Genomic DNA, 16,394 nt, shown 5'->3' with positions numbered 1-16,394 from the left:
GGTACATCCCATCAGGGCCTGTGGACTTACATAAGTCCATTTTGCTTAAGTATTCCCTGACCAGATCCTTTTCCACCAAGTGTGCATCTTCCTTGCTCCAGACTTTCTCCCTGGTCTCTGAGGCCTGGGATTCCTGAAGGCAGGTCTTGCTAGTTAAGACTGAGGTGAAAGCGGCATTCATCCTGTCCCATCACCCCAGGCCCTTTGCTCACCCATTCTATTTATCGTTCTGTCACAGCATGGCTGGTCACTCTCTTCCTCCTTTATTCCTAGCTGAAAGCTCTCCTTACCAGGTCAGCCATCCTATTCTCAAATCCAGCTTTGCCCCGCCTAGCGAGGTGGATCCCATCTCTCCTGAGCAGACACTGATTTGTAAACATGGTCCCATGGTCATAAAGCCCAAAACTCTGCCGCCAGCACCAGCTCCACAGCCAATTATTGACCTGTACTATCAGTACCCTCCTCCTTATACCCTTTTCCCTCACCAGCAGGATTGAGGACACCACCTGGGCCCCCATGCCATTGACTACTGCCCCCAGAGCTCTGTAGTCACTTTTGATACTCTCCAGGTAGCCTGTGGCAGTATCAGTCCAGGCCACATGGAAGAACAACAAGAAGTAGCAGTCAGATGGTTGAACAAGCTTTGACAGTCCCTCCACAACATCCTGGATCAGGCCCACGGCAGGCAGCAAACCTCTCAGTGAAAGGTCAGGTCAGCAGACAGGTGCCCAGAGCAGGCAGTTGCCCATTACAGTCACTCACCACTTCTTCCTGGTGGTCTTGCATGGTTCAGGGTCAGGTGGCCCAGATCCTTTACTTGAAGGCACATCTGGCTTCTCTTCCACTTTGAGGCTGGTGACTGTATTTTGTTGTTGTAAGCCCTTAGGTAGGGCGGGAGTATTCCTGTTGGAGGCAGAAGTCATGAGCTTCATCTTCTCCAGAGGCTGCCCTTACCTTAGTACTAGGTGTAGACACTGCTTACATCTCTACTGCAGCTGGAATCTGGGGCTCTTTAAGCTACTGTGTCTCAGAGAAGATCCTGTCTGTCTCCCTTTTATCTTCTCTGGGGCTGTGTAGCCCGCTCACTTCCTCCTGTAACTCCTCCACTTGGTGGCACAGCTCCTCCAGGACAGCACTGAAGGACAGAGGGACATCGCTCCTGGCATCAGAAGCACCATCCCCAGAAGCACCCCACAGCCTGGGGCTTGGAGGGCTGCGTCCACCATCCGAATATCTGTCTGTCTGGAACCTTTTACTTTAAGAATTAAGGTGTCTCTCTTGTCCAATAATATCAATGACCTCTTGAACATGTCTTGGTATTAAATATTTTAGATTAAGACCCAAAATAATTAAAATTAAAACCTCCATCTTTCAAGTTCCTGTTTCATCACCTCCTTGCAAATGATGCTGTGGGCAGCTCATGATGAGATCTTGGCAGTCTCTGATGTGCTACAAGGACTGTATATGTTTGGCACACATTGAATCATTGATTGTCAGTACACACTTTCTGAACTTACTGTAGGTTATGGTCAGTATTGTATTCAAGTTGACAGTGGAAATTCACAAAATTACAAGCATGTTGCTTGGCAGCTTTTTTAGAATTGTCTAGAGATTTTAGTATTTATGCTGAGATTCCATAAATGGCATGCTTCTGGTAGCAGCAAAGTTCACACCAGCTCAATACTTTGAATGGAGGGACTGCATTACAGTAAAGATGCAGTGGATACAAGCTTTGATGCAAATAATATAGGCAATGTAGCAGTGATTTAAAATTCAGACATCTGACTTTGTAGGAACCTACCTGTACCCAGCTGGCAACATCTGTAGTACTGTACTGTACAGAAATGAGCAGTTTGTGTCATGAATTGCATTTGAAATTTTGTTGGTTTGCTCATTATTAAACTTATTTTAAAAGCTTTTTTCAAAAAAATCCTGCTCTCTGGTTATCAGTTACTAGATTAGCAGCTAGCAAGCAATTACCTGATTTATTTTATTATACGATACCAAAATGCCATCTTAAATTTGCCTATACCAGTTTCTGTGCATTCTACTTTAAACTGAAATAAACATACAGTAAAAATAAATCTGTAGAGCTGTTTTGCTGTGAGCTGCTGGGAATTCATGTTATAAGTGGAAAAAAATCTATACTTCAGACCTTTTTTATACAGACTTTGCGTGTATGTGACTGGTTGAAAAAGTCATATTTTCATATATGATAAAATGAACAAATGCACTTATTCAGAAAATGAATGCTTCTTGGGATCATTCCTACTTTGACTGCTACCTTTTTGTTGTGTACTATATACCTGATAGTATAACAGATTCCAGGGCATCTGACAATTCAAATGTTTATTTTAAATCAATAAAAAGTTGTATTAGCTTATTTAGTTGTGATGGGTTGACTCTGGCTGGTTGCCAGGTGCCCACCAAAGCCGTTCTATCACTCCCCCTCCTCAGCTGGACAGGGGAGAGAAAATATAACAAAGAGCTTGTGGGTTGAGATAAGGACAGGAGAGATCACTCACCACTTACCGTCACGGGCAAAACAGACTCAACTTGGGGAAAATTAACTCACTTTATTACAAATCAACCAGAGTAGGGTAATGAGAAATAAAACCAAATCTCAGAACACCTTCCCTCCACCCCTCCCTTCTTCCCGGGCACAACTTCACTCCCGGCTTCTCTACCAACCCCCCCCCCAGCGGCACAGGGGGACGGGGAATGGGGTTTACGGTCAGTTCATCACACGTTGTTTTCTGCCGCTTCATCCTCCTCAGGGGCAGGACTCATCACACTCTTCCCTGCTCCAGCGTGGGGTCCCTCCCACGGGAGACAGTCCTCCACGAACTTCTCCAACGTGGGCCCTTCCCACAGGCTGCAGTTCTTCACGAACTGCTCCAGCATGGGTCCTTTCCACGGCGTGCAGTCCTTCAGGAGCACACTGCTCCAGCGTGGGTCCCCCACGGGGTCACAAGTCCTGCCAGAAAACCTGCTCCGTGGGCTCCTCTCTCCACAGATCCGCAGGTCCTGCCGGGAGCCTGCTCCAGTGTGGGGTTCCCACAGAGTCACAGCCTCCTTCGGGAAACCCACCTGCTCCGGCGTGGGGTCCTCCATGGGCTGCAGGTGGATATCTGCTCCACCGTGGACCTCCATGGACTGCAGGGGGACAGCCTGCCTCACCATGGTCTTCACCACGGGCTGCAGGGGAATCTCTGCTCCGGCGCCTGGAGCATCTCCTCCCCCTCCTTCTTCACTGACCTGGATATCCGCAGGGTTGTTTCTCTTACATGTTCTCACTCCTCTCTCCAGCTGCCGTTTTCTGTCTGTCCCAACCTTTTTTTCCTTCTTAAAAATGTTATCACAGAGGCGTTACCACTATCGCTGATTGGCTCGGCCTTGGCCGGCGGCGGGTCCGTCTTAGAGCCGGCTGGTATTGGCTCTCTCTCGAACACAGGGGAAGCTTCCAGCAACTTCTTACAGAAGCCACCCCTGTAACACCCCCCCCCCTACCAAAACCTTGCCACACAAAACCAATACATTAGTCCATCTCTTTGACACTGACATTGGTCTGTACACCTCTTTAACTGGTTTTGGTTTTTTGAGTAACTGCATTAATAAAATAGAAATTCTTAATTTTCCAAGGCAGCTTTCTCACAATCTAGTACATAATGAGCTTTTATTTTCTGATGCTCAGTTTAATTCCATTACTTGTATTTAATCGGAGCCCATACCTGGTTTGTTTCTCTTTTCTGTCCACATGATTGCATAGTAGTATTTGTATTTTACTGAATGTCTGTATTAAGGCTTACTTTTTCAAAATACAGTAATTTCTGTTTTACAGGTTAAGTGTAATTTTGTTGTTTCCAACAGACATTTCTCTATCCTTTCTTTCTTTCTTCCTTTCTTTCTTTCTTTCTTTCTTTCATTCTTTTTATTTCTTTGCCCTTACTGTTGTTTGCAGCAGCTCCTAATTTGATATCATCTGGAAATTTAATTAAATTGCTGTTTGACTTTTCCTTCAGATCATTAACAAAGCTGCTAAATGAAAACAGGCAACTTCAGTGCATTGCTATGTATTGTAACACTTTCTCGTCTTTTAAGAAATTTTGTACCCACAATCTCTTTGTGCAGGCACATTTTAGGAGTTTAGCAAATGATTAGCTAAACTTTGGTTATTTTATAACCTTTGCCCACAGCAAATGCTAAAATAAATGTAACATTAAATAGCAAAGAGGATCCTGTGTATCTAGTGTAGTGCTAGGATGGTTTTATGTGTGGATATAGCCAGGTATAGTAAATCCATAGCTTTGCAATAGTTTTATAATAGTTCATTCTATTCCTGTCTTTAGATTAAGCACAGGAAAGGATTTCCTGCGCCTGCAACAAACTTCTGAGTCCCCAGAGGACATGGGAGCACTCCAGATCCATAGGCAATCAACACTATACATGAGTGAGCATGCTTCAACAGAGACAGATAACAGCCAGAGGCAGGGTGGCTTCTTCTACGTACAGAAGTCTGGATTTTTGAGGGGAAGGACAGTCTTGTAACACATGACTTCATGCGACAGCATGAAGTTTTAATAAGAGAAAAAGGATGGAGTTCAGTAGGTGATGAATTCAGAGCCCATGGGCTTATTAACATGTATTCCTTTACTCTTCCCAGCTATAAAATCTTACCATGATGAACATGCATGTACATGTCAGTTCTTCCAGTTTCCAAAAGCTATGGCAGTCCTGTCACATCTGCTGCTATCAATATGAGATGTAAACATGATCCTTAATCAATGAACTGTCATCTCCTGTTTCCTCCACATTTCCTACTTCAGGTACCCCACCCAAATTGTCAAAATCCCATCACTTCCTTCTTCCCCTTGTGACCAAAAAAGTGCAAAGTTTTTTCTTCCACCTTTATGTTTTATTTTTGGGTAGGAAACCTATTGTAGATTTTAAGTAATAGCCTCAAAAAGGGGGAGAGAGGTTCAATTTATTTCCTAGCTTGTTAATTTACAGAAAATGAGTAGGTTATTTTATTCCTTGTGATTTCTAGATATAATTTTCTACCATATATTAGCCACATAAAATTTCCTATGTATTTCTGTAAGCTAACTGCAAATCTTACTTAGCTGTCTAGGACAAACAGTAAATTATTACTCATCTTCATTTTCATTCATGTTTGCTTTAGATAGTTTTATGGCAGTTACAAAGCAGACTATTTTTAGAATACTGATATATCTTAACATGCCAGTAATAATTTGTTGATAATTTTTGATTGAAAGTAGAGAGATATTGTAAGGTACAAATTACAAAATGTTTTTTACTCCCATCAGAAAATTATGAATTAGTAAACTATTATTATGTATTTTTGTCAAACTGGTTTCCATTGCTATGAATGCTTAGCTAGCATATGCTACCTGTGCCACCCATTTAAATTTTTTCCTTCTAAGAAACACCCACAGTGTAATAATTGCTTTAAATTGTTGTTGATTCTTCTCTCTCTCTTTGTTACTGGTTTTCTTTATGACTTTCTCTTAAAAATTCAAGAGGTTGGAGGTTTTTACATATTCTAGCTGCAAAGCTTGGGATTACAAACATAACCCTCCTGTCTAGCACTATTTGATTCTACTAGTTCTCTGCTCTGTGTTTTGCTCCTGAGTTGTAATCAGACCTGATTTATTTGGTTTCTTTCTTATTCCTTGTGTATTATTTTCATGAATATGAGGTCTCTTGTACCTTAATTATGCTTCATTTCTTTGTACCCTGATTATTAGCTTTTCATTTTTTAACTTCATTAAATAGTGTCTTGGGATCTAGTGCCTATATAATACTTTATCTACTAAAAAACTATGAACTTTAGTCCATACTTATCTGTTACTTTTGAAATCTTAATCCATGCCTGTCTGCTGGTAGGGGCAGAAGTAGATTTAGGTGATAGGAATGCATTTAAAGCTAACTTGAACTATTCCAGAATACAACATTGTTGATGATAGCTGTTGAAGAAGCAGTAGTGACTAAACTTGTCACCTGCCTCACCTGAACTTTGATATACACCAGCTGTAATTCTAACCTGAGAAGAGAGATGAAGGTTTGAAAATATTTCCTTTTTTACTGAGACCTGAAAAGCCCTGCAAATACTATACTATTGTGCTAGTTTGTTTTATTCTAATGAAAAAGGTGGAAGAGACTAACCTGTATTAGAATTATGCTTATGAATTTCTTGGTTCCTTGGGCACTTGCAGTGATTTTCATGTATTTCTTATGCTCTGCTTTTCATTGTTAGCCTTCAACTGTTTTTTAAACTTAATGAAATACATAATAATATTAACACTAGAAAATGGCTTTGTTTAATAAAATGAGAAATTTATTTTCTAAAAATCTTCATCATCAGAGAGTCAGCACTAGAAGCTACTCTGCTTTAGACATTTTCTTTAAATTCAGCATGCAAGCTTTTCTGTCACTGATGTGTAATGGACAAGTGAATATGATCTTTGACCATATCTGGTGTGCCTCTTCAGATGTTGCCAAGTTTGTAAACAAGTTAAACCAATATGTAATGCCTCTGTACAGAGAAATCAATGATATTTTGACTACTGCTGCAGTTATTGCAGCAAGTTTTGTGTTATCACACAGGTTGAATAATGTCATGATACTATCACAAAAAAATATGCTTGGTAGTACAGTTGTATAGTCTATTGTGTTTCATTTTAGTTGCTTCTGTGAATGATACAGTACTTGTGGAAATTTTTGCTTGAAAATGGTATTTGCCTTACTATGAATAGTGCAGTCTACTTGTATGACTGATTTTGGAAATGGGACACGTCTGTGATTGTGAATTAAGTCCACTGCAACTTTCTCAAGCACAAAATGTAAACTTAAGTTCTGGTCCATCTTGGATAATTACTTTTTGGACACTTAATTTCCCTTATAATTCAGTCAATATCCAATAGAATTTTAAGCAATACTAAAAATCTTATGGCTATCATAAATGTATCCATATTTGTGCTTCTTATGTTCTGTAATGTTTCGATCAAAAACTTCAAGAGCATAGGATTGGTTGCTTGGGATCCAGCAGTGGTATTATTCTCCTGTGTGTCGCGTTGTTTGGTATTTCTGCAAGGTGTTTTCCCCTTTCCAGTTGCCCTAATATTGTAGGATTTTCATAAAGTTACTTATCATCCAGTCCTAGGGCTATCCAGGCCCTTAGTTTCCACTAAGGCTATCAGTAGGATTGCTTTTTGTAAATTTTTTTTTCTAGAGTTCACTCTCATGGTGTAAACCATTACTCTATGAGAAGTGAGGCGGCTGGATAGGTTACTGTGCAGTCGTACAAACTTAATTTGTAAAGGGCTTTCTCATAGCTATAAAATGTATGCTATGTAAATCTTTGATTCCCATAACTTTAGAAAGGAAAAAACAGCTACCTCTAGAAGATTGAGTATTAGTGTAAAATTGCAGAGAGTAATAATGTCCTCTGTTAAGCTATTCACATTGGACAAAGACAAGGTAGGCTTTCCTGCCAAACAAATGAAATAAATAGGCACACAAAAGAAATTGAATTGCAAACCTTTGTTTCAAGATATAAATGAAGTACTAGGGGAAAAAAACCCCAAACATTAGCCATTTGTAAGTTTCACATTTTGCTCAGCACATTACATGTAATGAGCAGTGCACAGGAAAAATGGGTTATAAAAATCTACAGGGATATCAATGCAAAAAGACGACTATTATAGACTAAAATTACTATGATGCAGTTTTCATCAAAATAATTGTTCAGAAAAATTCAGACGATAACTATCAAGTTCTAAAAAAGTTGAGAAAAAATGCAGATGAAAAACATTTAGATAGGAATGCTGATAGGAATGTTTCTGTCCCAGAAGCAGGCATTGTGAAGAAAACCTCAGAAACAGGAAAAAGCTGGGAGGAATAGATTATGCCTCGATTAATTGCTTCATTTCGCTCTTCATAGTCTAGTGCTTTGATTCAGGAACTGCTCATTGTCTACTATGCCCATCTTTATCTCTTTTGAAATAGCTGGTACAGAGATCTTGTCCTACTAGGAAAATGGAGGACATGTAGTAACTTACCTGAATAAAACTCAAAAGAAGATAAAAGTTTTATAATGTGTCAGTAGATCTGTATAGTCCCTTGAGCCATCTCTGGGCTGTAAACACTAAGTTTACAATTGCTTAATTTTCCTCTGTTATTACCTCTGTAGGTGACAAGCGCCTTACAATGTGTGACAGCAACCTGGGTTTCTTCCTAGTAAAAATGTACCCAAAGCAGAAGGTGAGAAGGCTCCAAGATGCAGGAGTGACCTTGTCGTGCTTCAAGCAGGAGTCTGAATCAGCTCAACTCTCTTCTATATAGAATTACCAATCTTGTTATTTAAAAAAATACTGCATCACTTAAAAATGCAAAACAGTCAGAAAATAGGAAGCTTGGGTTTCTTTTTATTCCTCTTTTATCTCCAAACTAATTTCCAGTCTCTTCTTCACAGTCATCCATCTTAAACAGTTTCTTTTTTGATGAAAATTGAGATTCATACTTAATGCAGTTATTCAACTCCAAGAACTAGACTTCTTTATATCAAACACCAAGTATTAGGAGACCAAAACTACAACTGTGAGAAGTGATAACATTATATATATATAGCATTTGTGCTTCCCTTTTATACCTCCAAAGGGGCACTTTATGCCCTTTGAGGTATGAGTGATCTCTGTCATGGTCAAGAAGTAAAACAGAAAGTTTGACTCTGAAACATAAATGTATTGGGGAAAGTATTCTGTTCAAAATCCTAAAGTCAGTACTGCTCTCCTCTACAAAAATAATTAAATAATGTATCTAACTTAATATGCCCAATATTTGTACCTACCTCAAAGTATACCTTACTGTAATTGTGTAGTTACTCATTAGCAATTGACCATTTTGCAGACTATAAAAATGAATATAATCCACTGATTCTCATACAATATTTGTTCATCAGAAATGACTGTACAATAAGTAAACTTTTAATCTGACATATCTTAATTTTATTTTCAAGTATGTGTACGTGAAGGCATTTGCAGTAATGAACACTGGTACAGAAAATGTGAATATATTTTTCTGTACAGCAGTTCATTAAGAAGTTTCTTCTTGCTGTATTTGTACAGTCCAGGACAGCTGTCACTTTTGCAAAAAATGTAGCCATAGGAATGTAAATAGCATGAAGGTTTGTGGGGTGGGACTGAGGGTTAAGTTCTCTGCAAGCGGTGGTTTCCTTACTGAGCTATACAGTCCTCAACAGACGAAGAGATATGCTTTATCCTTGTGAACCAAATGCATTCCACTCTGCAGTTTTGAATGGGATGCTGTAGCTTTCCATCATCTACTACTGTGACCCTTGCCACAATCTATCACATATTGAGCAAAGCACTTTGAGAAAATCAGAAACATAGCAGTTACCAAGTACGTTTTTTGAGGGTGGGGATGGCAATAATAATGCATAGATGTTTGGAATTTTGAATAGGAACACTGTGATCCTCAACAGCACATTTATCCTTACAGCATTTTTAAAAACCCTTACAACTGCTCCTAGTATCTAAGGAGCATATTTTGTATTTGAATGTAGTTTTGTTATTTTGGAGAAATCTGACATGTATGAATAGATTCTTTGTTTACCAACTTACCAGCCAATTTTTAGTTAGACTATGTTACAGTGTATTAAAGTAATTTAGATGCTTCAGCTTTATTGGGCTTTTATATTTTCTTTTGATTAATGTGATCTCACTAACCTTAGTTAGTGAGGAATAGGAATATGTTCACCAAGTTGCTATAAAGCATTTTATGTGATAGCTGTTAGTATCATGACAATGAGAGTGAGCAGTGCAATGCAGACTATTTCTGGAGTGTAGGATACGTTTACTCTTACAGGTGGAGGAAGTAAAGGTTCTGTGGAAAACAGGCATTTTTAGATACAGTGCTTGTGTTCAGCTACTGAATGCAATTATTGGGGGGTTTGTTACTTTTTTTCTTTTGAGTTCTTTTTGCAAAAACTTTTAAGTCCATATGAAAATTGCAGAGTGCTTTAGAGGGAGTAGTTGAATGTCCCTAATGCTATGAAGTGGGAAAATTTACTCATTTTATAGTTGAGAAGAACTGAGCAGTATCCAAAACTATGGATAGCAAGCAGAACACCTTACCTTATTGAGAAAACACTACTACATCTAACTTGGGTTTTCTCTGGTTTCCTAGCACTGTTCATCCGTGAAGATGGACTTGGCATTATATGAGGAACTGAGAGAAATTATTAGCATTGTAGTTAATATTGCTCCATTAGTATTCATGATGTGATAGCTTAAAATAATACGAAGAAATAAGTAAAACAAAGTGTAAAGGGGGAATACAACATAGAATACATGGAAAGATGTGCTTCTGACCCTCTAATATTTTCCCAGTCTCTTATTAGGCATATACTATTTGCTCTGTTCACCACATGTAGCAAAAGTAGCAGCATATGCCTATCAAGAAAGTTCTGAAATAGGTGTGTTTTGATTTAGACACCACTGGAAATTGCCTCAGGTGTTTGAAGGAGACGTAGTCTCTTATAGTCCATGAAAGCAACAGTTTCACTTACATGCTTGCACCCCTTTCTTTTTTGATCAGGTAATAGACTGTTTTCATTGAATTAAATGTGCAGAGGATCTAAACTGATCCTGTTCACTAATTAATTACTTGCTTTTATCACCTAAGAGTATTTTAACTGCATGATCCAGGGAGGGTGTATAAAATGACTAATTAGTTCAGTGAGGCAATCTGTCGTGCTGGTTTAGTAATGAGGAGTTTACTCTCTTGCTTTGATTTGCTTTAATTTGTGGAATTCCATTGAAATACTAGGTATTATTTGCTGTGTAGTTCTTTTGGGGTGGTGGAATGAAGTAGGTAGGGGGTATAAGAGTGTCCTTAGAGAAAAGTTTATGAGGTTTATGTCTTTACTGACAGACATGAATCGAGGTGGTAACAACTCCCAGCACAGAGAAATTGCCTCTACTTCCTCTTTAACTGGCTATTGGATTTTTAGCAAAAGTCTTATGAGCTATCTCTTGCAGTTTCAGTATATTCAAGCCATATTAGTTATTCCTAGTCAATGCCGTTTTTGTGTTTATAGGAACTGTACAACAGTGATTAAAAACAAAATTTCCAATTTGCCTATTAATTTTTATTCCTTAGTATTTGGGGGGAGGGTGCTTTGTTTCTAATAGCACTAGGAACTTACATAATCTTGGTATTAAATAGTGAGAGTCAGCTTTTCTTTTACTAAGAACTTGTTCTGTAGCAGCTCAGTGTAATTTGTGCCCAATTTATACAGCTTTCACAATGTGAAATAAAGAATCTTTTCTTGGATTCTGTGTTAAATATAAATACTGATTTTAGGGGATTACTGCAGCAAGTACCAAACGCTGTATGAGAAGAAAAAACAATGGCCCAAGCAGAGAGAGACCCCTAATTCCATGCGACTATATCGGTACTTCTTGTGGATGTTAGCTTTCAGGAACATTAAGGGGAAGGAAGAGAAAACAAATAGAACATACTTTGTTTTTAGAGAAAAGAAGACAAGTAGAGCACAGCTGATTTTGGTTTAAAAAAGGCCATCTAGAAATTGTCATGTTTTACTACAAATATTTAACACTGAAGTTATCTGTAATAATAAATCCTCGTAGTTGTTTTCGGTCATCAACCCTATATATTTATATTTTCTTGTTTTCCCTCACTCATGTCATCTATCATCCATACTTGAATGAAACACCATTGTGTATATTTCATATGGAAAGTTAAGATGTAAAGGGTTTTTTATAAGCCACTTAACACTATTGTACTAGAGCTCTTTCCTTTTATCTGTAGCAAAGTGAAATGAATGAGAATCCTGGAAACTGGAAGAAAATTAAAGCTGTTAGTTATTAATTTAAAGCCATGGAAGTAATACTTTTTGATGCCCTTTTTTTCAGATTCTGACTATAAATTCTGTAATAAAACACAGTGACCAAAATGCTTTTTTTGTAATTTTCTCTTGTATCTAGACTGAAAAATATGAACATCCTTTTAAAGAAGACTGTCAGACATGAGGAGAAACAGTGAAGAAAGTGTTTGAAAAATGTTGAAAAATCTTAACCAAACCCTCAGAATAATAATAAAAAGCTTGATGTAGCTATAGCCTTCAGTGTAACAATGTTTTTAAAAATGCTTTTAAGTATGCAAATACATATAGGGGAATCTGGAAAATTCAGCAACAAATCACTTAGGATATGAAACAGATGTAAAATGACAGCAGAAATACTAACAAGATACTGTAACTTTCAGGACATTTATAAGCCTGAGGAATTAAATAATAAAAGTTAGTCAAATAGACACTGTGAAGAAATTACAAGTAGGAGAACAGGGGAAAAAAGAACCTGAAAAATACATCTACAGTGGATGTAACTGCAGAATCTGAAGTGGCTGGTGGTGGAACAATGAGAACGAAATTGTACTCATACTGTGCAAAGTAACAGAACTTTTGGCGGGATTTAGCATGATTGTAAATATCACTGGATCTGCTAAACATTGTTGGTTTCTATGTACTCCAAGAACAAACTCGTCACAAGAATTGTGAAAAGAAAACTTAAGTGCCTGAGAGGGGAATTACAAAAGTCCTTTAAAAAAGGCTATGACTGAAGTGGAGAAAAGGGGGGGGGGGGGGGGGGGGGGATCACATAAAAAGTATTTTCTAAATATGTGAGAGAGCCTGCCTTACACATGAGAAAGGAAAAAAGCAGATTTGCTTAAGTCAGAAGTAAACATATTAAGTGCTCAAAAGGCTTTATGAACACAAATGATGTATTAAAAGTAATACATAGTATTATAGCTTCAAAAATAGAGTTTTAGCTAGAAGCAGAAAGAAGTATTAATACTGTGAGACTCATAACCAGCACTGCTACATTTACTTTGCTCTTTGTAGCTTTCTTCGTAAGTTAAGTTTTATCATGATGCATCCTTTTCTATCTTATTGTTAATAGCTTGGCACTCACTATTTCATAAAATTTTATTGAAACTCTGTGGAAGTTAGCAATGAAAATACTTCTCTATTCGATACAAACTGAAACAAAAAGAAAGAAGCAATTTGCCTGGAAAGATTGATGGCAGACTTGACAGATGTGTCCACCCGCACAAGTTGTGGGCCATTAGCTAACCACTGGCCCATGATTCCTCCCTTGGCACTTGTGTGCGGCATGGTAGCTTGAATTCTGCGACCTGCTGCCAACTAATAAATAGCTTGAAAACCACTGTTTCATGAAGCAAAGACATTGTGTGTCTGTGGTCTTTCAGAATATCTAGTGCTAATTTACATATAACCTGAACATATCCTGAACAATCTTTACCAACTTTCTCAAGTACCAGTTTGATTTTCATAGAAGTGTTTTTGTAAATCTTCAGTAATGATGAAAAACAATTCCTCTAGATGAGTCTGAAAGAAAAAGAAAACTGTCACATACAAAACAGACAAAAATTATGTGAACTGAGTATGATCTCTGTTTACAAGCATCATACTGTGTACTGTTTACAATATATATTCCCTAATAATCAGACTTATGTATGAGGAATGAATCTAAGACAGCTCAGTATATAGCTTTTTCTTAATCTGACCCAGAACTTGTTCAAATGCTAGGTAGGAAGATGTCTGTGATTTTAATGAACTCTGTAAATTTTCTTTGAGATATGACCTCATTACTTTTTCCACTCCTTATGTGCATCTGTCACAAAATCTAGACTATATTGAGTAAAACAATAAAAAAACTAACTACTAAAGTACAATTGGAACCTAAGCCCTAAATTCTTGAAGTTTCATGGTGATACTTTTTACAGACTTGAGTATAAGCAGTAACAATTTGATTTTGGTTTGCAGCTCTCTTACTTTCACCAAACAATACCACATGCTAACATCTATGTAACATAGTGCATATTGAGCTGTTTCATACATTTGTGCTTATCTTCAGCTGGACACTGTGACTTCAGACTTGTTTTTAAGTGGTCCATCTTCTCTAACTGCAAGAATAACTGCATTTGTATTACCGTAGCATGAAGCTCAAGAGCAATAAATGTTCTTAGTGGCAGAAAAGTTGTGTGAGTCAAATACGTTAAAATTCTTAAATCAAGCTACAGTATTTATGCTCAAACACAGGCTCTGTCTACATACCAAATAATGTACTGCAATATCAGTATGGATTAGTTGGTCAAAGGAATTGTAGATATATAAGCTTTAACATCCTTGTATGTGGCTCAAGACTTTCACTTTAGACTAAATATAGTTCAATCCTTTGTCATAAATGTCCTCACCATGCATAGGGTTTGAAGCTGTTTGTCATTGGTTCAGAGCCTTCTTACTGCATTAGCTGTAGAAACAAATTTTGTGCACACCATGGGCAGAGTTCTAGGTTAGTTACTTCCAAGGGTAATCTAGTTTGCATGCACCAAAATAATTTTTCCAAACCAATGAATGTGCATTAAGTGCTCAGGGGATTCACTTCAAAACTATGCTACAGGTCCAATCCAAAACATTTAAGCTAGTATAGTTATTCTGGAATATCCATGTAAGACAAGCCATTTGTGAGCATATTAGCAATTTAAGCAGAAAACAAACATTGTAAATTTAGTTTAAAAATACTTTGCCCATGATGGTCCTAATGTTATAGATTTAATTCTGTTGCTTAACATTTTTCCCCCTTCAAAAATTTCTTGTATTTTATTACATTAAGATGGGAATAATAAAATATATTTTATTATGTAGTATCTTAATACATTGTGAAAACATTAAATGTAATATAGTATGTTAATAATATATTATTAGCATATATTATTATTCCAAATGTATGCTGTAGAGAAGGCACAGTAGGTCTTTTATCAGGTATTACTACAGGCTGTCTCCTAATCTATAAAAAGATGTTTGAGATGGAGGGAGGGAAAGGAAGGCTGTTGATTTTCTGAACTTCTTGCATATCACTGAGCCAAAATTCCTTTTCCTGTAATACTGAGTAGCTTTTTGGTTTTGATGGAAACTCTAATGCTAAGATAATATGAGCAGAGAGAAGGTGGAGCCAGTTCTCTGGTTTTCACTGTCTTTCATTACTATGGGAACATGTTTCAGGGTGCTTCTTCAAATTCTGTTTCATTTTGCGTAAAATCTGATTTGTTAATCTGCAGGTTTATTTCTGTCACCTCAGAGGGCAGTTGTGGTCGGCTGACTTTGGCTGGCTGCCAGATGCCCAGCCAGCCACTCTCTCACTCACCCTCCTCAACAGGACAGGGGAGAAAATAAGACAGAAAACTCGAGGTTCAGGATAAAGACAGGGAGATCATTCACCAATTACTGTCACAGCAAAACAGACTCAACTTGGGGAACATTAATTTAAATTGCCAATTAAAATAGAGTTGGATGGTGAGAAATAAAGACAAAAACTGCAATACCTTTCCGCCACCCATCCATTCTTCTGAGAGTCACCTTCACTCCTTCATTCCTGACTCCTCCACTTCCTCCCCCTGCCGAGGGGCACAGGGGGGATGGGGAATGGGGGTTGCAGTCAGTCCATAACAGCTCCTCTCTGCTGCTCCTTCTTCGTCATACTGTTCCCCTGCTCCAGTGTAGGTTCTTCCCAGGGGATACAGTCTTTCACAAGCTGCTCCAGTGTGGGTCCTTCCAAAGGCTGCAGGGGAATCTCTGCTGTAGTGGCTGGAGCACCTACAGCATCTCCAGCACCTCCTCCCTCCGCTCCTTCACTGACCTTGGTGTTCACAGGATTATTTTGCACAATATTTTTTTTCCTCTCTCACTCCTCTTTTCCACAACTGCTATGCAGCATTTTTACCCTTTCTTAAATATGTTGTCTGAGAGGTGCCACCATCTTGGCTGAGGGGCTCAGCCATTTTAAATGGCTTTTAGTACTTTCAAATGTGTAAAAATATGTGGGTTTATTTCTTGTTCTTAGAGACCTGGCTGCAAGGAACTGCTTGGTAGGTGAAAGCAACATTTTGAAAATAAGCGATTTTGGAATGTCCCGGCAAGAGGATGATGGCGTGTACTCATCATCGGGCCTAAAGCAGATTCCTATCAAGTGGACTGCTCCAGAAGCTCTCAACTATGGTAAGGACATAGTTGTATATTCTTGGAGAAGAAAAAAGTAAAAATCAAAAGTAGCATAAGGAGCACCAGGACTACACTGTGGGCAATATTTGAGTATATATACATATTTCTAGTTCCCAGTTCAAATCAATAATATTTAAAATAATTTTAATATTTCAGTATTATTTAAGTTAAGTATAAAATACTGATTTGACTTCAAAAATAATAAGGCAGCAACATCAAAATTGCTATTATGCAGCAATAAGATAAT

At 38.0% G+C, this 16,394-nt stretch overlaps 1 protein-coding gene across 9 annotated transcripts in view; it reads left to right on the top strand.

Annotated features, from left to right (window-relative positions):
* The window catches only part of FER (FER tyrosine kinase), a 204,697-nt gene that overhangs the window by 171,982 nt on the left and 16,321 nt on the right, over window positions 1–16,394 (top strand). For all 9 annotated transcript variants that reach the window (XM_030003736.2, XM_030003742.2, XM_041120640.1 and 6 more), the window contains one exon: window positions 15,990–16,144. In XM_030003736.2, the coding sequence (XP_029859596.1) occupies window positions 15,990–16,144 (155 nt within the window). The remainder of the gene's footprint in view (window positions 1–15,989; window positions 16,145–16,394) is intronic.

This window comes from Aquila chrysaetos, chromosome Z, assembly GCF_900496995.4.
Source record: "Aquila chrysaetos chrysaetos chromosome Z, bAquChr1.4, whole genome shotgun sequence".
Taxonomy (NCBI): Eukaryota; Metazoa; Chordata; class Aves; order Accipitriformes; family Accipitridae; genus Aquila; species Aquila chrysaetos.
The sequence above is the reverse complement of the archived record's forward strand: the minus strand, read 5'-3'. Positions and strand labels throughout refer to the sequence as shown.